This window comes from Trichosurus vulpecula, chromosome 9 (genome assembly GCF_011100635.1).
Source record: "Trichosurus vulpecula isolate mTriVul1 chromosome 9, mTriVul1.pri, whole genome shotgun sequence".
Taxonomy (NCBI): domain Eukaryota; kingdom Metazoa; phylum Chordata; class Mammalia; order Diprotodontia; family Phalangeridae; genus Trichosurus; species Trichosurus vulpecula.
Window position 1 is genome coordinate 101,445,514 of NC_050581.1, and position 23,292 is coordinate 101,468,805.

The 23,292-nt window shown below is 38.9% G+C and overlaps 1 protein-coding gene across 4 annotated transcripts in view; it reads left to right on the forward strand.

The window, feature by feature from the left end:
• FKTN (fukutin) overlaps positions 1 to 23,292 on the forward strand; it is a 77,940-nt gene that overhangs the window by 49,137 nt on the left and 5,511 nt on the right. For all 4 annotated transcript variants that reach the window (XM_036738775.1, XM_036738774.1, XM_036738772.1 and 1 more), the window contains 4 exons: positions 877 to 1,009; positions 7,548 to 7,677; positions 11,155 to 11,288; positions 17,833 to 17,960. In XM_036738775.1, the coding sequence (XP_036594670.1) occupies positions 877 to 1,009; positions 7,548 to 7,677; positions 11,155 to 11,288; positions 17,833 to 17,960 (525 nt within the window). The remainder of the gene's footprint in view (positions 1 to 876; positions 1,010 to 7,547; positions 7,678 to 11,154; positions 11,289 to 17,832; positions 17,961 to 23,292) is intronic.

A 23,292-nucleotide genomic window follows, 5' to 3' on the forward strand; every position in this document is an offset into this window, starting at 1 on the left:
AATGAAGGAGTTGGACTAGATAGTCTCTATGGTTCTTTCTAGTTTTAAATCCATTAATTTAGTTACCATTCAGTAATTGAAAGTCAGTAAGCATTTATTAAGTGCCTGCTATATGCTAGATATTATCCTCCATGCTAGGGATCAAATGAGATTCCTGATCTCCTGAAGTTTACATTCAGGTGTATAGTGTGGGTTCTAATTGTCTTCAGTTAATCAGCATATATTCTTTCAGCATCTGGTAAGTACAAGGTACTGTACTGAACTCTAAATTTGTACTAAGGAAGCAAAACTTCAGTTTTACAGCTTTGTAGGAGAGAACATGGCTTTGTAAATCTTCTGACAGAAGCTCTCTCTAAGGGCAAAAAAAATTTATTCTTCCTTTGTCCTTATTTTTTTGTTTGTTTTTTAGAGGTATGATGATGACTCCACTGGAATGTCTCTGATATGGGAATATAATTCATTAACCTGATGGCCAGTCTCCAGCATTGTGCTTAGGCTGCCTCTCTTCCTCATGTCATTAATTCTAAGTTTCTAGAGCTAAAGGCACTCTATAAACAGCTTTCTCTCAAAGGAAATTGATGTCATCATGTTTGTTAGCACTGTTAACTTCCTAATGAAACCTGTGAGAATATTTATGAGTATTTACAAAAGTATTTAAAAATTCATTCATACAAAATACATAAATACACTCATTTTGGGTAAAGTTTTATAGATTGTTGTTGAGTTGTTAATTTGTAACTAAGTTGACTGTGGTGAAAATATTCTTAAGATTTACCATTTTTGCTGATGTTTTATATGTTAGAAGAGGCTGCGGTTTGTCATGGGTACAATGTTTTGGGTCAGAATCCTATCTTAAATTTTTTGTTTTCTCTTCAGACCAGAATTGCTACAAGTTTCTGTTGATGGACTTGAAGTACAGATTCCAAAGGACCTTAACCACTTTCTAGAGGAAGTGCCACACTCTAGGTTTATTGAATGTAGGTTCAAAGAAGCTCGCTCTTTCTTTCAGGTTAGTGACACTCAGGAAGTATAACTTAAAATTAAAATAGTTTTCTCATTTTAATATTAAATAAAATATACAAAAAAAAACAAAATAAAACTTCTGTCAGCAGGATTGTGGATTCATGAATGGTCTCTTTCGGATATTTTGTTTTAATGAATAAGTATGGCTTTAACCTTGAGAATATAATTCTTTCCAAGTGGATAGTTTGATGCTTTTGAGGCCTTTTTTTTTTTTTGAGCACTGGAAGTTCATTATTTTTATTTAACACCTCAAAACCACTTGTTCTTTTCTGTGTGCTTCTCACATGTTTGAGGCAGAATTTTAGAATATAAAAGCTAGAAAGAACCTTGGGAAGTCAATTTGTTCAACTTGTTTCCCGGTAGAACTACCCATTAGTTGTATATACGTTGTATATATGTAATGTAGTCTACCCTGTTTTTAAAAGTGTCAAAGGATAAAAACTCCCCTCTGGGTCATACATCATGCAATATTATAACACTTTATGAAGAAAATCACCTTTTCAGAAGGATTAATTTTGTAATTCTTGTAATATTATTTAAAGATAAATGAAGTATGAGGATGGTGTTTTTGAGCTTTTTTTTTTCACTGGTGTGAAGGCCATATAAATTGAACTCTGTGGGATGACATGGGGTAGAAGTATTACGTAAATCACTCATACAACCAAGTTTGGTGAGCACATATGTTTCCTTAATCCTACATGACCTCCTAAATGGGAGGGGCAGGAAACCAGGATGAAGTGACTTGCCCGGGGTTACACAGCTACTAAGTGTCTGAGACCAGAGTCTTCATGATTCCAGGCCCAGCGCTCTATCCACTGTGCCACCTAGCTGCCCCAAATTAGGTGTTAGCCATTAGTAACTTTTGTTGCCATTATAGAGTTACCTTTTTTTCCCCCATGGTCATTCTGGTGGTGTATCAGTAGTAATAGAAGAGCTATACCTATTGAGAGCAGTATGTTCATAACAACACTGTTATAAGTCATATGTATACATTTGCATACCTATGTCTGATTTTGTTGTAGCAGTAGTCATTAACTAATGGAGGTGCTGAAAAGAGTTATGATATTGTTATTCAGTCATGTACCGCTCTTCATGACCTCCTGTTTCAACAGTCCGGCTGGCAGCTGCTGTGGGGGTGAAAAACCAGCAACAAGCAGCTCACAGAACGCTGCAAGCCCAGGTTCTTTTGATCTGCTTTTTGCTTTACTAAGGAAAGCAACGTTAAGGGGTTGACAATCTCACTTTAGTCCAGTATACAAATACCATTCACTTAGTTCAGGGGAAAAAGCCAGCACCCTGAACTTCAGAGCAAATACAAACAAATTACAAACATGAACAGACTGACCAAATACAATTCATAGTTACCAACATCTGAGTTCAGCTGGGAGCTCGACAAGGGCTGTGGGTCAGAGCTCCAAAAAAGACAAAGCCAACCTCTGGTTTTATATCTTTTTCAGGGTCAAGGGTGAGTCACACACGCGACTCACCCACGTGACCTAAAATCGTCACAAAAATTCTACTTAAAAACAGGTGGTCTGAAAGCCTCTGATGTCACAAACATGTCACTCAAACCCATGTAAACTAGGCCTTCCCTTGAGGCAAGGAGGTCATCAAGGACTCCTAATTTAATCAAGGAAATAAAGGCCAAACTCTTCAAGAGCACTTGATTGAATTAAGTGCTAAGAGCCCATTTTGATTGGACCATAGCGTGCCAGGCCCTTCTATTTTCCACTATCTGTCAGTCTGTCCAAGTTCGCATTGTTGTTTCCATGATACTGTCTATCCTTCTCATTCTCTTCTGTCCTCTTTGCCTTTTGCCTTCAATCTTTCCCAACATTAGGTCTTTTCCCATGAGTGGCCAAAGTGTTTAAGCTTCAGCTTCAGTATTTGACCTTCCAGCCTGAATTAATTTCCTTACCTATTGACTAATTTGATCTCCCTACTTCCGAAGGAACTCTCAAAAATCTTCTTCAGCACCTCAGTTCCAAAGGGTTGATTCTGTGGCTCTCAACTCTCTTTTTTTTTTAATTTTTTAATTTTTTTTTAGTTTACAACACTTGGTTCTACATAATTTGAGTTCCAGCTTTTCTTCCCTCCCTCCCCCCCTCCCTCTCCAAGACGGCATGGAATCCCATATAACTTCCACGTATAACTTTGCATTGAATTAATTTACACACTAGTCAAGTTGTGGAGAAGAATTGTGATCAATGAAATGAATCATGGGAAAGAAGGAACAGGACCAAAAAAAAAAACCCAACCCAAAAGCAAAAATAAAAGAGAGAAAAAGAAAAAAAAGGGGGAAATAAAAGGCTAGCATGAAGTGTGCCTCAATCTGCATTCATACTTCATAGTTCTTTCTCTGGATGTAGATTGCATTCTCCATCGTGAGTCCTTTGGAGTTGTCTTTGTACCTTGTGTTGCTGAGAAGAGCGGAGTCTGTCAGGGTTGGTCCGCACAGAATCCATATATCTGTGGTTGTGTATAATGTTCTCCTGGCTCTGCTCCTCTCACTCAGCATTATGTTGTGTAGGTTTTTCTGGGTTGTTATGAAGTCTGTATCATCCCCATTTCTTATAGCACAATAGTATGCCATTACCTTCATATATCACAGCTTGTTCAGCCATTCCCCAATTCTTAGCTACCACAGTTGAGCCTTGAAGGAATAAAAGTATTTTGAAAGGCAGTACATTTCCAATTATGGGCCATGGTCCAGCCAAACAGCTTTTTCCCTTTTACATGTGCCTTTGTCCTGGCTGTCTTCCATTTCTGGCATGCACTCCTTTATCATTTTCTCTTTATAGAATCCCTCTCTTCTAGATGCAGTTCAGGCACCACTTTCTCAACATAACCTTTCCTGATCTCTCCCTATCCATCACCGCCAATTGATAGTCCTCCACAACTACCCAGTATTTAACTACCTTGTACTTCTTTTGTATTTATATGTGTGTGTGTGTGTATATATAATACACACACACACACACATACTCTTCTGTATGTACCTGTTGACTCCCCACTTACATGTAAACTCCTTGAGAGTAGGGAATATTTCACTCTTTGTATTTATATCCCCAGTACCTAGTATAGTGGTGCTTAATAAGTGATTGTTGATTGATTGCTATCTTGAACAAATGAATGAACAGTGGCAGGAGGTGAAATGCTGAGTTCAAAGAACATTTAGTAGCCCGGTTTGACTGGAATGTTAACTCTAAGACTGCATGATTTTTAGGAGGGGTTCTATGTTTTTTACTTTTCTGGTCCAAGTTCTTCTGGCCAAATACGAAATCATCTTAAAGAGATGTTACCTCACTTGGGATTTATAATCACAGTATTCCAAAGACAGTCTTTCTTGATTTAAGGAGTAAATAAGCCTTAATTGAAACATCAGTATCAGAAATCTGCAGCTCTAAGAAAAGAATTTCGGGAACTACCGTGAAGCAAAAGATGTTTAGTCGTAGATGGGGTTGAATCAGGCTTAAGGGATGGTTCAGTGGGTTGAGGAATATGCTATTATTATGGTGATAATACTTTCTAATAAAAAGGGTGGAATAGAAAAACAGAGGATTGCACCTGAAGTTGCAGATTTCATTTTGTACAACTTGCTATACTTTTCAAATATACAACAGTTATTGTATAACTTCCTTTTTTTTTATTTCCTTCCACCCACCCTAGAGGTAGCTACGATTAGACACGAACATGTGTCTTTCTCTGGATGTAAACAGCACCTTCCTTCATAGGACCTTTGTGGTTAATTTGGATGTTTATAATAGTCAAAATGACTTGGTAGTTGAAAGTCATTCTTAAAACGGTACTGCTGTTACTGTATATAATCTCTTGGTTCTGCTCATTTCACTCTTCATTATTTCGTGCAGGTCTCTCCGTGCTTTTCTAAAATCATTGAACTCATCATTTCATATAGGAGAGTAATATTCAATCATGAACATATACCACAATCTGTTTAACCATTCCCCAATTGAGGGGCATACCCACAATTTCCATTTCTATTATAAATATTTTAGAACATGTAGGTTCTTTTCCTTTTTCCCTAATCTTCTTGGGAAACAGACCTAATAGTGATACTGCTGGGTCAAAGGGTATATAGGCAGTTTATTAACTCTTTGGGCATAATTCCAGATTGCTCTCCAAAACGGTTAGATCAACTCACAGATCCTCGCACTTTTAACTTTGCCGAGTTGGTGATTTTATGTTATTCTCACAGTAGGTCAGTGTAGCATGTAGGCAGGAAATTGGAGCAAAAAAATGTTAAGTGACTTACCTTGGTGTTTTAACAACCCAGCTAGCAGCTTCGGTGGGGGCGTAAGATCCCTCCCCCACAGCTGGCACCCAGGTTCTGCCGGGACCCAGGAGGCTGCTGGGAAAGCACAGGTTCTTTTTATCTGCTTAAACAAGGAAAGCACGGTGAAGGGGTTGACCAGCTGACTTTAATCCAACATTCAGTTAGCATACAGACAACAATCCTTTAGTTCAGGGGAAAACGCCAGCATTCAGTTAGCATTCGGTGAGTTCAGGGGAGCATACAGACAAGCATCAAGAGACAGACCAAATACAGATTCATTGACTTACTTCAGGGGAAAAAAAAACCAGCACCCTGAGGCTCAAAACATTCATTTAGTTCGGGGGAAAAAACAAACCAGCACCCCGAACCTCAAAACCAAAATACAAACAAATTACAAACATCAACAGACAGACCCAATACAATTCATAGTTACCAACATCTGGGCTCGGCCCGAGAGCAAGGGCTGGCCCAGAGTCATGCTTGCTTGACGCTGCTTCCCACACCAACCGGAAGAGGAAAGAGAGAGCTTCAAGCTGTCCTCTCCCCTCTTATAGGGTTTTTGACATCATCAAGCGCCGCCTGAATGACCAGGGCCGATTGGTTCTTGACTTGGCCCCTCCCCCTAGCGTAGACATTAACACCTCCCCTCAGCCAGCCCCATGACTCATCACACAGGAAGTTTTCTGCTTCCTGACATGCTCTCTAGGCTTCCTGCCCCAGAAGAGCAAGCCACAGCATCCAGAGGCTCAATGAGGTAAGCTGAGTCATTCAAAGAAAACAAAGGCCATTCTGGTTACACTTGGGTTGTACTGCTAGTTCACAGCAAAATCATGGCTAGAAAATGAATTCCTGTTGCTCAATCCCAGTTTACTTCAATTCAGTTCATTGGCATGCTGACACTATCAAGGGGTGATAGAAGAGGTTTCCCAGATTCTGGTTGTATGTTCCATGGCTAGGTGTACTGCAGGGGAAGTGCTTTGGAAACAGAGGTGTCTTAGTGTCAGAAGGATATGCTATTCTAGAGATGTAAACCAGAGATGGGTTTGTCCTTTGAAAAAGATCTACCGGGGCAGCTAGGTGGCACAGTGAGTAGAGCACGGGCCCTGGAGTCAGGAGGACCTGAGTTCAAATGCTGCTTCAGACGCTTGACACAAGTACTAGCTGTGTGACCTTGGGCACTTGCCCTGCCAAAAAGCAAAAAAAAATAAAGAGATCTACCACTCCATGTTCCATAAAAGCAAGAAAAGCAGCGAGAAACTTTGATGGAACCCTTTTAGAGTGGTGTGAATAGGTCTGGTTTTTTTTTTAATGGGTAGGGAAAAGAGCTTTTATATTTAAGGAATGAATCACAGGCTTAGGGGTCCTTGAGTAAAAATGGTTCTCTTTGGTTAAGAGATGGCTATTAGACCCAAAGACAAAAGCCTTCATCACCCAATAAGTGCGTTACCACAGGCCATCATGATCCCTGGACTACATAATTCTTCATCAAAGAGAAGAAAATTAATGCATCCAAGTAGCTCCATTTTATACTCCCCTTGCCTAATGAGTTGAGATCTTGGGAAGTGGAAGAATTGGAATATAGGATAGGACCTTTCATCACAGAATCTATATCAAACTGTGAACACTCAGATAAGGCCTGGACTGTCAGACTGATGATTGACACGCTCTTTCAGCACGCAGCAGTGATAACCCTAAAGAGGACTCCTGTGACAATGATTCTAAAGTGGTGAGGGCGTTCTAGAGAAGACAACCTATTCAGAGAAACTCTTGATTCTTATAGCATGTGTGATGTTCAAGTTGTTCCGTTCTCTGGCCCTATAGCAATCCCTTGCTGTTGTCGATTGAGAAGAGCTCCACTTCTCTAAGTGGATGGTAGCTGCAGGCTGGTCAGTCTGAATCAGAGAATTGAGTCACTGAAGTCCTATGCAAACTTGAGAAATAGACAGTTCCCTGACTTACCCTTCTATGCCTGCCATGAGTGTTCAGTATCTCGTCACCTCTAGATGCCCAGTATTCCTATGCTGCCTCATATCACTCTTGTCATCAAGGAAGAAATCAGATAAACCAATTTCTTGCTTTCCTTCTTTTGCTCATCACACATACTCATTCTTTTTTAATTAGACCAATAAAGTATGACATTCTATTTTTATTATAAAGTAAAGGAAAACAGAAGATAGGTGATATTCTTTCTAAATATGAAAGTAATAGTTAAATATTTATTAATTTATAGAGGTATCATGATGACATAACTGTGGAAGCAATGCTATTTCAGAAGAATGCCAAAATATTGTTACACCTGGCAGCTGCAACATTAAAGGATTTGGGAGTCCGATTTTGGCTCAGCAGTGGAACCTGTCTTGGTAAAAAAATCTTTGCATTTTTTATTTGCCTCTTTTGCCTCATGCTTAAATTGGTGGTATGTCAAATGTATAGAGTTTTCAACTTCTGTGTCTAGAGATGGCTTTTTGAGAATAATTTTACGACAGTTCAAAGATGTTGGAAGTATTTAATTTCTAAGCATTAGAAAAAAGAAAGAATTTCTTAAGTACCGTGGAATAATGATTTCTGCTTAGATTTTTCCAGGAATTATTATTAAAATTTATACCATAGTGAAGAGGAACATAGTAATATTTATAGGAAAAGGTGGTTTGTAAAAAATTCATACATGCCTACATAATACTGCAGTCTTCTAGTTAACATTTTATTATTGCTTCCTTGAAGATAGTCATGATTATTTTTCTTTACTCATTTAAATTACACAAAAAATTTCAGGATAAAAGGAAGGTTACATATAATGCTAAGGCAGAGGGATGGACAAAGAATCTTTCACATAAGAGTCAGAAGGAAAAGCAGGTAAACTTGACATTTAAAAGCAGTACCTGCCTTTCTAACTAATGTTCAAGAAGAGTCTTTGATTTATTTCCTTAATTTTAATGAATGACCACTTTGTTGTAAACATAAATTAGAATTAAATATATGAAACAACCAAAAATCAGTGAGCCACTAGACAAGATAGAGATTAAACCATTCAGTAAATGTCTAAGTAAAATAGCTTCTTCAGGGAACCCTTCAAGGTCAAGATATCTCATGAATCTATGAAAATCCCACATAATGGGAGGGAATCTAAGGGAAAGGAACTGCAATTTCAAAACTGATTATATCTACTAGTTATGGTTACTCCTGTGCCCAGCCCTATACTGGAGACTCTAGAGAAGAAAGCCAAAGAGGAAAGACTGAGGAGTTTTTGGGAGACCAGGGAAGTTTGTGGGATGAGAGCAGACTATGCAGAAATGAGAAGCAGCAGGAGGACCTATTGCCCATTCATTTCTAGGATAAAGCATAATTTAAAGTGAACCTTACACAGTCCTTAAAATTATCCACATCTCAGTGTCAAATAGTTAGATAGTTATCTAATGAAGTGGACTTTTTGAGCCCTGTCTCTCTTTACACTAGTCTGAGATTGGCAAATTGTGACATCAAAGTTGATCTTGCTCTGAAGCATTCAAAGAACTGTTCCCATTCCTTTCTTTATTTGTCACCTCCCAGTGGTTCCCACCTTCCCTCCATTTCTTCCCAACAGTTCCCACCTTTATTTGAATGTATGAAGATCTGACGTTAGTGTGGTGTGTGTCCGACTTATTTTCCTTCTGCATCCTAATTTTTGATATCACAGCAGTCTCAAAAACATTGCCTATACATATACTAACCCATTGAAAATTTTTAGGAAAATGTATGAACTTCCCTTTAGCTTTAGGCTCCTCTGTTCTGCATAAATCTCATATTTTTGCTTCACTTTGTAGTATTGTTTAAAAATTAGGTATTTTAAAAAATAATTGTTAGTAGTTTTGGTTTTTTTTTGACATTGCAACTTGTTGTTCAGTTGTATCTAACTCTTCATGACTCCATTTGGGGTTTTCTTGACAAAAGTACTAGAGTAGTTTGCCATTTCCTTTTCCAGCTCATTTTACAGATGAGGGAACTGAGGCAAACAGGGTTAAAGTGTCTTGCCCAGAGACACATAGCTAGTAAGTGTCTGAGAACAGATTTGAACTCTGGAAGAGGAGTCTGCCTGAGTTCAGGCAATTAAGGAATTAAACATAACATGACATAGTAGGAGGAGTACAGGATTTGGACCCATGTTCAAATCCTGGCTTGCTAGGGTTACCTTGAGTAAGTCACATAACTTCTTTGGGCCTTTTTTTTCCTCATTTGTCTAGCGAAGATTGGATTATTTCTAACATCTCTTCCAAACTCCAGTTCTATAATATATGATACTATGATATGGCCAATAGCAATGGAACAGTGACCAAAGGCTACAAAGTACACTACTATTTGGCATATAAACCAAGAATTACCAGTTCCATGTCTTCACTCTGTCAATGTTTAATTGGAAGCAAGTATTTTAAAATTAGTATTCTGAAGTCCTTTATTACTTATAAATGGCTGTTTCTATGCAAGGAACTTATTCATGGTTTAAATTGGTTTTCGTTTTCCTAAGTAAATATTTCTTTGCACTGAATTAAAGTGACTTGTCTGCAGTCAACCAACAAACCAAATCGCTATAGATTAGCACACTTTATGCTTAGGGTTAAATTATCAGGTACACTGTGTCTCAGGCAAAAAAAGTCACAATTATAAGCAAGCCTAAATTTCAGAGAGAGAGAAAGTATGATCTTATGATGAGTACACTGCAGTGAGTCCAGGAAATGGCCCTTAGTTTTGTCTGGCATTATAGGAAAGAGTCAGCTAGAGAAAAGAGAGGACATTTCTCCTTCTTAGAGAAATCTCTTAACATAAATCCCTTTTGTGAACTGAACCCAGAATTTTTTAAGTGCTTTTTGCCTTTATTCTTGATTAATTTTTCAGAGCCCAGTGCTTAGAGATCCTTAGGAAAAATATATTAAAAATCCTTTAAAAATTTTTTTTTAAATTCTTGTTGGGATTTTTTTTTCCGCTGGTATAAGAAAGACTGCTAACACAGAATGTATGTATGTATGTATGTAGTGAAGACTCAAATATTTTTCAATGATGATATTGAAAATTTAGGACAGTGTTGCCTTTCTTTTTATACTTACCAGCATTTGGTCTAGTCAGAGTTCTCCCCAAACTTTATAACCAATTTAGTTAGGAAAAAGGTACTCATTGAATGAAGGAGGAAAAGTATTGAATCATTTTTGAGAAGAAGCCGGGGGTAGTTTTCTTCACCTGTCAGTGAACTATTCTTCTATTCAGTATAGTACTCATAAGTTGACCAGCATTTATTAAGTGCCTACTATTTGCCACACACTATGCTAAACTCTAGGAATACAATTAAAAGCAAAAAAAACCCCTCTCTTCCTTCAAGGAGCTTGCAGTCTAACCATATACAACATATAAACAAAATATATACAAGGCACTAGCATTGGGCAGGGTGGGGGTGGGGAGGGTTGGGAGGGTGGAGAATCAGGAAGGTCTTCTTGAACAAGGTGAGATGTTTAGCTGAGACTTGAAGGAACCCAGAGAAGCCTTTTTGATATGTCATTGTTAAAATTAGTACTTTAGTGGTAGTATTTACTTTCAGACTTTTAATTTATTAAAAAAAATTAAGTGAAACATCTTTTCTGGAGGGTTTAGACCAAATTTAAAAAACAAGAACAACAGCAACTCTGCCACACACATACACAGGCAGTTCTATACTGTTTGGCCCGGAGTAATAGGTTAAAGATTTTTTAATGACAGTAATATGCCCCAAGATACTAAATGTTATAGAACCCAAGTAGTATAAAATTAGTAAGGAACAGTGGTTAATATTGTGTCAACCGCTTACATTTTTTCTCATTTTTTTTTCTTTTTGTTAGGCTGGTATCGGCAGTGCAGTATTATTCCTTACAGCAAAGATGTGGATTTGGGGATTTTTATACAAGATTATACATCAGATATAATTGCAGCTTTTCAGAATGTAGGACTTTCACTAAAACACAAGTTTGGAAAGGTCAGCAATGAACTATTTCTTTAACCTCTTGGTAGTGTGCTTCAAAAAATAAATGTATATTTGGGGACTTAAAGCTGGCTAAAAACATGCACATGCTATGTTCATTATTACTCTCTTCAGCAGAAACACTGGTTTGCTTAATTTGTGACTTGTCCTTTCTGTTTAAAGAATAATAGGAAAACCTATCTGTCCATTAAAGATGAAAATTTGAAAAAACTCTTGAACTCCATTACATTGGAGTTGCATAGATGTCATAAATAGTACTTTTCCTCTTATATTAGATTAATGCTTAGTGCATATCATTCATAAAATAAACAACAGGTTCATTGTTCCAGAACTGAAATTGTTATGATTCTTAAAGCTCAACTTTTACACCTACATTTGGCAGCTTTTCATCAGCCTGGGAGAAGGGAGAAGGAAGAGGTTGAGGAAGCGCAGATTACTAAAGACAGAAGGAAGGGACTTCCCCGCCCCCCACACACCTCCTTTTGGTTTTCTGTGCAGTTTGCAAATTGAAGCTAGTGATAATAGCAAGAGGACTGGTTTTATTTGTTGGAGGCAGGTGGAGAGATACCAGGGAAGAAGAGACACAAGAGAAACATGAAGAAGAAAGACCAAAGCCCAGCTACAAAAAGAAGGTCATCAAACCAGAAATCCAGGCAGCATCTCATTTCACATTCCACTTTGTATTCCATCACAATGCACTTGCATCATTAAGTCAAGGTAAAATACATCGTCTTTCACCAAGGACTGAAAATGTGTTATTTAAAAGTAGAAATGTGTACATTTCAAAGTGCAGATTGACCTGCCTCCTAGAAAAGAAAGTAAACGTGCTTGAGTCATTAAGGGCAACAAAGTATTCCTCAGAAACCTAGAAGGAGTAAGGGCTGATGAGAGGCTTCAGTTTGAAACCGAAGAATGAAAATTATCCGAAGATGCAGAGGATGATCCTGACCTTTGTCAAGAGATTGGAAAGAGGAAGAATGTTACACAAAGAAGGAAAGAAGGACCACCAAAAACTTGATGCTCAAACAGATATATGAAGCTCTTTCTTTAGAATGGGGTTGGATACTTTGAAGAGGAAGCATTTACTCTTTATCCAAGGAGATGGATGTGACCAGGCAAAATAGGATCATAGGAAGAAGAGATGAGTAGTGTTGACTTCTTGGTAGGAGTAATGAGGGAGCCATCTATTGACCTGATAATAGTAATAAAGAAGTCTGTTGCTTTCCCAGGGCATATCTCCAAGATAAGGCAGACAGTCTCCCAAGACTTGTCAAAACAGTGACTATACACATCTGCTGATTCAGCTAGACATAAATGATACTTCCAGAGGAACCTAGAAAGCATTGCTAAAGGTTACAGAGGCCTCTGTGTGATGCTATAGACATCAGAGGCATCAGCAGGGTCTTAATCATTGCAGTATATTGGAAGCCAGGGATGAAAAGCAGATTTCAAAAGTGAAGAGCTAATTAAAGTAGTGTCTAAGAATGGGATTTGGATTTTTGACCCATGGCCATATATTTTAATATGAATGGCAGGGTCTTGAATAGGTTTGGAATGCACCTCAGAAGGACTGGTAAAGATATATTTTCCTATAAACTTGGTAACCTAGTACAAAAGGTTTAAATGGAAAAGCTACAGTAGGGGAAGAATAATTAAGGCATCCAGAACTTGACAATAGGCGATAATCAGAGAAAGAAGGTGATAATAAAACCCATAACTTCAGACGTGTGTATACAAACGCACAAAATACAGGTAACAAGCAGGATGAACCAGATCCTAACTTGAGTCAAATTTGACCTCAGCTGTTATCACTGAGACTTGGTGAGATGGTACCATGATGGAAAAATGATTCTAGATGGGTATTACTCAAAAGAAATAGGATGGAGAAAAGCGGTATGAGGCATCATTTTATATGTTCATGTTAAGAAGATATATTATGAAACCCCCCCCCCAAAAAAAGTGGGGAAACATAGTGGAAAGCTTTAAGGAGAAGATAGGTGGGGAATAGAAACTGAATAACAATGCCACCAGAGTATATTACTACTACTGCTACTACTACCATTACTACTACTACTACTACTACTACTACTACTACTACTACTACTACTACTACTACTACACTACTAGCTAATATTTAGAGAGCACTGCAATAGGTACTGCAGTAAGTGATGTACGAATGTTATCTCATTTAATACAACAACCCTACAAGGTGGGTGCTACTGTTATTCCTAATTTACAGATGAGAAAACTGATGCAGACTGAGATTAAGTGACTTGCGCAGGATCACATAGCTAGTAAGTGTTTGAGACAGGATTTAAACTCCAGTCTTCCGGCTCCAAAACACTTGGTCAGAAAGAGAAAATGGAAGAATTTGGAAAACATCATAAGCCTGGCGTGGAGTTTTGATAGTAGTGAAGGACTTAAATATTTGGATGCTTGCTGAAATTCTTTCTTTGCCCAAAGTAGGGCAACTAATAACTTTCCTGACTTGCTTATCATCCTTCAAAAGATGAAATCAACAAGAAGAAGCTCTGTTTTGGATTTGATTTTGTAAGGGTACAAATAATGGGAACCTTGAGGGGAAGTGATCACTCCATCCTAGAATTTGTGATAAAGAAGAGAGAGTCAAGAATAATCTTAGATGTACCCTAAAATTTTGGAGAGAAAATTTTAAGGCTCAGAGAGGGGGTAGGTAGACTTTCATGGACCAAGATTCTGTAGGGGAAGTCAGAGCAGAAAGAACAGGAACCTCTCAAAAATGAGATTCTAAAGAAACAAACAAAAAACCCCACAAAACCCAGTTATGTTGAGAAAGAAATAAGGGCATTGTCTAAAGTGATTGGTCATTAAGGTGGACACACAAGAAGCTCACCAACCAGACATGCACAAAAGATAGAAGCAAGGCAAGTAATGGATGATGAATACAGAAATATGGCCTAGTTTTGGAAGAATAGCATCAAGGAAAGCTCTCTGAATACAGAATAAAGAAAATGTGAATTTGTTCCAGTTTGATATATTAGGGAACATTTTGAGCATAACATGAATTTTGGTTTGCTTATTTGTGATTTCTTCCCCAAGAAATAGCAAGAATGCAGGCTGCAACCCTTTCTATACCTACTTTGACAAGCAAACTGAAGGTTTTTTTCAAGTTGAAGTGTCATATTTATTGTATATCTTCTGGTGCAATAAGACCTGTAGGCAGAAGAATGCTGGTCTGTGCATCCTCCTCCCCATCTTCTGCCATGCTCCCTTCCCTCTCCCCAGTCCTAGAATTATGACCAGCCCAAGGCCTGGGGAGAGACTTTGTAGGCCAAGAAGCAGCCCAAGATTGCTGACAGTATCGAATTTAGGTACTCTTAACCATTTAACATATGTAAAACTGTGCTACTGTTTTTATTTGGTTCCTATCCTTTTTTTTTTTTTAATATATCACTGATGAAGTTTTTGAGTGTTGTGCCCTGACCTCATTTTTCTTATGAACTCTGTAGTTTTTATTGCATAATTTTTCATGGTGAGGTGCTAGTTCTAGCAAAACTGACTAAGGACATAGTAGGAAAACAACTAGTAATCTTTAATTAGTTAATTATAAGGTTCAGATGAACTATACCTTAGGGTATCAAAGGAACTGTCGGATGTGATTCTGAGCTATTGTTAGTGATCATTGGAAAAGGGAGGTGCTGCAGGATAGGGAAAGGGCCAATGTCCCAAGTTTCAAAAGTGGAGATAATGGAATTAACTCAGTGGATAGACGTTTCAAAGAGGCAGATTTAAGTTCAGTGTAAGGAAAAATGTCTTATCAATGAGAGCAATACAAAAATGGAATGAAATGCCTTATGAAGTAGCCACTTTTTTTTCTTATTGGAGATTTTAAAACAAAGACTGGATTACTAATTGTTAGGCAGTTTTGTTTATAAGGGATCAGTTTTGAGGTATGGGTTGAAATAAACTCAGTTCCCTTTCCAAAAATTCTGTTGTTCTGTGAAAATAAATCTTGGGAATCAAAGCAAAGGGACCTCTTAATTACTATGATTATTTTTAGGGCAGGGTTTCTTAAGAAGAAATCTCTTAAAATTCTTCTGTCATTAAACTTCAGAACTTCTTCTCACACCTTTTATTTCACATAGATTTTTAATGAGCTATTGTGTGTAGGTTCCTCACAACTGTTTTTAGGCAGAGACCATGTGTTTAAAGTCAGTAAACCTTTGTTAAGCTCCTGCTATGTAGTAGGCACCATGCTAAAGACTGAGGTTACAAAGAAAGGTAAAAGACAGTCCCTGCTGTCAGTGAACTCACAGTGTAATGGGGGAGATAATACGCAAACTACTATGTACAAATTTGCTATGTAAAAATAAGTTGGAAGTGATAACAGAGGGAAATCACTAGAATTAAGGAGGTTTGGGAAAGGCTTCCTGTAGAAGGTGAGACTTTAGCTGGAATTTGAGGGAAGTCAAGAGGAAGAGATGAAGAGGGCATGAGGGGATGGCCAATAAAAATGCCCCGAGTTGGGAAATGGAGTGTCTTGTCCAAGGAGTATGTTGAACACCAGAGGATTTTATTTATTTATTTGATCCTGGAGATAATAGCCACTGGAGTTTATTGAGTAGGTGAGTGACTTGGTAAGATCTGAACTTTAGAAAGGTCACCTTGACAGCTGAGTGGAGGATGCACTGAAGAGGGTAGAGACTTGTGGTAGGCTATGCAATAGTTGAGGCATGAGAGTGATGAGGACTTGCACCAGGATGGCAGTTTCAAAGGAAAGAAGGGAGGGTATCCAAGAGATATTATGAAGGTAAAATTCACAGGCCTTGGCAACAGATTGGATGGGAGGAGGGGCGACTGTGTGAGAGCGTAAGTTGACACCTAGGTTGCGAGACTGAATGACAGGGAAGATGGTGGTGCCCTTGACAGTCATAGGAAAATTTGAAAGCGGGGAGGGTTTGAGGGAAAAGACAAGTTATTTTGGACATGGTGAGTTTAAGATATCTGCCAGAAATCTAGTTCGAGTGTCCAGTAGGCAGTTGGAGATGGGAGACTGGAGATCAGCAGAGAGGTTGGGGCCGGATAAGTAGATTTGAGAATCATTAGCATAGAAATGATCATTGAATCCATGAGAGCTGATGAGATCACAAAGTAAGAGGGAGAAGAGGGCCCAGGACAAAGCCTTGTGGGACAGTCCCAGTTAGCAGGCATCACTTGGAAGAAGATCCATCAAAGAAGACTGCAAAGGAAAGATCAGAAAGGAGGAGAAGCAGGAGAGAATAGTGTCATGAAAACCTTCATAGAAAAGAATATCAAGAAGAGGGTAATTGACAGTGTCAGAGGCTATAGAGAGATCAAGAAGGATGAGAATTGATAAAAGGCCATTACATTTGGCAATTAACAGTAACTTTGGAGAGAGCAGTTTTGTTTGAATGATGAGGTCAGAAGCCAGACTGTAGAGAAGTAAGAGGAAAAGAAATGGAGGCACCTATTGTAGATGACCTCAAGGGCTTTAGCTGCAAAAGGGAGGAGAGATAATAGGATGAGGGAGAAAGGGGGGTTGTGGAGAGCATAGATAAAGTGAGTGTTTTTTTGTGGATAGGAAGACATGAGCATGCTTGTAGGCAGTAGGGAGGCAGTCAGTAGTCGGGGAGAGACTGAAGTGAGGCTGACAGAGGGGACAATCTGCTAGAGAAGACAGGATTGAGTGGTATCATTTGTGTATGTAGAGAGATTACCTTGGTAAGATGTGAGATGTGGAAGAAGGGAGGAGGGGGGGCCCTTGGAGAATGGCCTCAATTTTTTCAGAATTTTGATTGGGTGGTAGATATGAATTGAGCTTACTTCAAAGGCAGAGAGGTTACTGAGTATGATAGTGGTAGGTTGGAGAGCCTGGAAGTAGCAGTGGGGAACAAGGAATATTCCAACTCTTTCCCTACCTCAGCCAATACTGGAAAGCATGGCAAGGGAGGCTGTGTCATCAGGAAGGAGCTAGGAAAAGATTTAAGATGAAAACATGTTTGTTGCCTGTGGAGCAGGCATTTCAGAGCTCACAGGTAAGAGGTGGAGGGGATTGGGGTGGGGTTAACTTTAGCAGGTCCAGTGATCTCAGAAAGAAAACACAGCTTCTTCAAGAATAGTTAATGACAAACTAAATTGATTCCTTTTCCTACAGGTTAGTAATTTTGTATATCAAGCGTTACTAAACCTTGTAGAGCTAGCATGTTACCAAGTAACATTTATTTAGTCCTTCTAGGATGTTGGGTAGGATTGATGTTAGGGCACACTGTAAATTTTAAATTACTGTATAAAAGTGATTATCATTCTCATTGTTTGTGATGATCATAAAGATTTATTTGCTAATGATTTTACTTTGTTAAGGAAAATGTACGGGGGGGAGGGGTATTTTGTTTTGTTCACGTCCATACTTAGCCGAAGGAGGGTGCTGGAATTTGATATTTAATATTCATTTTGAAGAGGGAATATAACACTGAACAGTCTAGGCATAGTGGTTTTTTCTGTTTATTCCCTTTCCAGTCAAAATCTGTTTTCTCCACAGGTAGAAGACAGTTTAGAGCTATCTTTCCATGGAAAAGATGATGTGAAACTTGATATTTTTTTCTTCTATGAAGAGACTGATCACATGTGGAATGGAGGCACCCAGGCCAAATCAGGGAAAAAATTTAAGTATGAATTGTGTATTTTTTAATAGTTTATGTGTATTCATAGTAAAAAGAAAGATGATGAAACAGTACTGCGACTACCCAAACAGCTGCTCACTGTTCTGGTGAAAGAGTCAGTCATCTTGATAGCTACCTATTGGTGACTTGAATTCACACGTATTCTCTTCCCAAGTAAACTAGTATGGGAAGGGAGACCTTCTTTCCCTATTATAATAAAGTAAGCCCAAGTGTTTTACTAATACAGTAATTCACCATGCCCCATAGTCAATGTGTCAGAAAAAAAGAGAGTTGGAATACTCTCACTAACATCCAAGTCAGCTCATGCATCCAGAGTCCCACATCCCATCGCAGGTATATTTCCCATGCTTCCTTGTCCAGCTGGTATCAGGCGGAAAATACCTTTCCATTCTCTCAAGGGTCCACAGGCTTTGACCTCAGTTCCCCTCTCCCCTCCCCTCCCCCACTCTAGACGCCTAAGAGAGACATAGGGAGTCCACTGCCCTGCAGGGTGACCCCATTCTTATTAGTGTGTCATATGTCAGTGCATTCTTTCTTTGGTCCTGCAATGCTGTCTCATCTAGCAGCTGTGACTTCCTCTTGTGGTCCCTGGAAAGCAGACCAGGCTGGCTTTTTAAAGCATCATGTTCAGCTTCTGGATGTCAGTCACCAAGCATTTATTAAGTTCTTCCTATGTGCCAAGCACTGTGCAGGGGATGTAGAGAAATGCAAAAACAGTTCCTACCCTCAAAGAGTTCACATTCTGATGGAGGAGACAACATGAAAATAACTAGGTACATATAAGATTTATTATAAATGGAGAATTAAGAACTGATTAATAAATAATTGAGAACCCCACTTAATAAATAATGAATAGAGAATTAAGAATTAATTAAATAGAAAATTTGTTATAAATAGAGTTAACACAGAATAGGTGGAAGGCATTCTCAGAGGGCAAGACATATTAGCAGCTGGGGGAAACCAGGAAAGGTAGGATTTAGGTTAAGTCATGAAGAAGTCAGGAGGCAGAAATGAAGAGGAGAGCATTTGAGACATGAGGGATAGCCAGTGAAAATGCACAAAATCAAGAGACGGAGTGTTTTGTGTGAGGAACAGCAATTAGTCCAGGATCATATCATAGAGTTCATGGAATCTAGTAAAATGTAAGAAAACTGGAAATGAAGAAAGGGACCAACTTAGGAAGAGCTTTAAATACCAAACAGGATTTCATATTTGATCCTGTCAGTAATAGTTAGCTACTGGAGTTAATTGAATGTGTGTTTGGGTGGAGGAATGATGAATGTCTTTTGCACATTCTTCAATTTGAGATGTAGATAGTACATCCAGGTGGAAATTTCTAGGAAACCATTTGAAAGATCCTGGGACATGATTATAATAGAATTCTGCTGTTCTATAAGAAAAGCGTGGGGCAGCTAGGTGGCGCAGTGGATAGAGCGCTGGTCTTAGAATCAAAAAGGCTCTTAATGAGTTCAAATCCTGCCTTAGGCATTTACCAACTGTGTGACCCTGGGCAAGTCACTTCACCCTGTTTGCCTCAGTTTCCCCATATGTAAAATGAACTGGAGAAGAAAATGGCCAAGAAAACCCCAAATGGGGTCATAGAGTTGGACATGTCTAAAATGACTCCACAACAACAAATAAAAGGAGGATAGACTTGAGTGAACTGATGCAGAATAAAGTAAGACAAACTAGAAGAACAATGTATACAGTGAATACGACAGCCAGCACACATAGAAAGAAAAAAAACAAAAACAACACCAGTTACAGCTACCAAGCTTGTTCGTATACATGAAATAAGAAAACATGCCTCTCTTCATTGGAGATCTGGGATGACAGTGGTAATGGAGCACTGTGTGTGTGTGTGTGTGTGTGTGTGTGTGTGTGTGCATGTGCGTGCGCACGTACACACTGTCAGCCTCTGGTTAGCTTTTCTGAATCACTTTTTTTTATTATTATGAATGATAGAGAGGAGGAAGGACATAGAAACAAAGCTAATAGAAAAACAAAAGAGAAATAAAATTAATTTTTTAAAAGACATGAGTCTGAGATTCTGGAGAGAAGCCAGTGCTCCTGTGTCTTCTAGCACATTCCAGAGAGAGATAAATTTTGGATGCATTTTCATATAATTAAAGCTATTCGAGCATCTGAGGTTGGTGAAGTGAGTGTGGAGAATGAAGAAATATTTGGATTTTCTTTCTCATAAAGAATCCTACTTGGGGCCTGTGTCTTGCAGCAGGCATTTCTCCTCACTTCTGTGCCCAGGAGCCAGTTTCAAAATCACATTGTTAAGCTGATGGAACCCTATTACACTAACAGTAACAAAAACTAAGACTATGTAATTGTGAGTTCTGCCAAATCATTACTGTTGGGCCAGCTGGGTGGCGCAGTGAGTAGAGCATCGACCCTAGAGTCAGGAGGACCTGAGTTCAAATCCGGCCTTAGACACTTGACACACTTACTAGCTGTGTGACCTTGGGCAAGTCACTTAACCCCAATTGCCCTGCCTGTCTAATCACCTACCTCTTAAGAAGTGACCTGCTTATTTTGCACAAATTTTCACGCTTCTGTAAGGGCGCTTGCTAGCTGAGTGTTAACTGAAACCATTTAGTTTTCTAGCCTGGGATTAAACTCAGGGTTGAATGACATATGTCTCCGTGAGAGTCAACAGTATGACTGACATTGCCACAGAAAACTAATGTGATCTTAAACCAGGTTAATAGAGGCATAGTGTCCAGAAGAAGAAGATGATAGTCCTGCTACACTGTTCTGGTCAGATCTGACCTGAAGTATTGTGGTTTGGTATTGAGCAACACAGATTAGGAAAACTAGACCATGCCCAGAAGAGGGGGACCAGGATGGTGAGGGGACTGTGGACATTTATCCTGTAGAAGAGAAGACTGTGTGCTAGAGTCCATCATGTAGGACTCTAGAGGGAAGAACTAGAACCAATAAATGGTTGTTTCAGAAAGGCGTACTTAGGTTTGAAAGGGAACAAACTTCCTAAATTATTAGCACTGTCCAAAAGTGGAATGAGCTACCTTAGCACTGGAGGTCTTTAAGCAGAAACTGTATATTTGTGAGGAATGTCACAGAAGGGATTCTTAATCCCATGTTAGGGTTGATCTTCACTGATTCTTCCCACTTAAAGTAATGTTACCTTTGTTAGGCAGGAACAGTTTTTGATTGACTCAAGCAGTCAGAACTGAGTGTGAACAGGATTTGTGTACCACCTTGAAGTATTCATAGCTGTTGTGTGAGAGACTTGGTGTCTCCCTAAAAAATTTGTATATAAACAAAAAACTGAGAACTAGAAGGAGAGGGTCTTTAAGGTCTGGATAGAGGAGGCTGGAATAAGCATGGCATTCCAACACATTCATGAGGAGCAAAGAAAGGAATGGACTGTGGCAAAGAAGGGAGAAGGAGAGTCATTGGCTCTACAGGCATCTTGGAGCAGAAGACAAAGGCTAAAGAGGGTCCCAGGGAAAGGTTGGTTCTTTGCTTTTTTGTTTCCCAAATATATCCTGTAAGCTGAATTTCACCTCATCAACCAAGAGGCCAGAAATTAACTAGAGAGAGCTTTAAAAAAGAAGTTTAGGCAAAAAGCCCAACCTCTGCCTAAAATATTAGGGATTTTTCTAACTGGGGCCTTGGAGCAATTGTAATAGAATTTAAAACTTTAGTTAAAATAAACCTCCTCAAGCCAAATAGGAGGAAACCACATAGACCTTTGGGGCCATGATATTGCTCCTAGGCTTAAAACAAACTAGTTATTGTGTGGGTTGTACTAAATGAGTGAGATGCTGAGATTCTTGCCCTACCTGAGACTTCTCTCAAGTCCCCTATAATGCAACCTTGTCCTCCACTTTATGGCTTGGGGGTCTTAGAAGTTCATGAAGGAGTGAGAGAAAAGAGCTCTGTGGGAGTAAGTAGTACCTGTGAAGGAGCAAGAGCTGTAGGTGATGATGACAACCGCCTCAGGTTTCTTGGCTTGGTGGAAGTTCTAGAGCAGGGTCTTCTGCTGGTTTCTGCTTCCACACCCCATCACTACAGGGCTGGGTTTTTCTGAAGATTCGGTTTCTTGGGAGAGCACCCCCCAACTTTTTTTTTCTTTTTCAGTACTACCAGTTCTGAAGCTGAAAAAACAACAAATTTTGGTAACTTACTTAAAATGAGCATCCTTTAAAAGTGACTTTTCTGCAACAGTCCTGTATTTCTCACTTTGTCGTTATGTTTGTGTTTTACAACATGACATGGATCAATTCTTAGGTCTTCATTATATCTCTTGATTACTCATGTTTGAATTGTATTGGACATCATAGTCTTATATGGGCCGTCACACTCTTGGGGGTTTCTCTCAGTGGTTCTTCCCCTTCTCATAGGCAATTGGAAGCATAGGACTGGAGTCTCAGGAGGTAGTTGGAAGCTGGAGACATATGTAGAGATTGTGGAGTCGACTTTAAAGCTGTGGCAACATGGGAGGACACCAAAGGGAGTATATAAAAAGAAGAGAGAAAAATGGAATACTAAAATCTGAATTGATTGGTTCATGTTTTGGATACATATCTCTAATAATACCCTTTATGCTGTTTCTCCTGTGCAGTTTCTCCTTGCCTAACCTATTCTTTCCCACCATGCTCCTCTTGATCCCCTTTTCGGTGATTCATATTTTAATTGTTCAGGGACCATGATATTCCTTGACTCAGAGCCATCATCAAGAGTACTATAGATGTTTTAAAACGACAATCTTTTCTTTTAGAGAGAAGTTTGAAATTATTTAAAAGCACTGAACTGTTTTCTCAGAGGCAATCCAGTCACTCTTCTCAGTCAGTAGTATTTGTCTTAAGATCTATGTATTGATAAAATATGGGTTGTCCATACAACTGTATAATATAACCTTGACAATAGAAATTCTTCATCCACCATTTTTCTTTCATGTGGATAGTTGGATTCATATTTTAAGAAGGGATAGCTGGTCTTCAACACCTCATTCCTGGACTGTTGACTATTGTAATATCTTGCTTGCTCATTGGTCTCCCTGTTACATGTCTCTTCCCACTTAAGTCCATACTCTACTCAGCTGTCAAATTAGTCTTTCTAAAGTGCAGATATGACCATGTCACCTTCCTACCCTTCTCTCCCCCAGCCCTGTCCCCTTGATTCAGTGAGTGGCTCTAATTTTAGTCATTTCGCTGCTCCATGCAGACCTAATCCAGGTCTCTATTCATCCTTAAAAACCCCTCATTTAACTCTTACCATCCCCTCAAGCTATCATCCTGTATCTATTTTATCTTTCAAAGCCAAAGTCCTTGAAAAAGCTG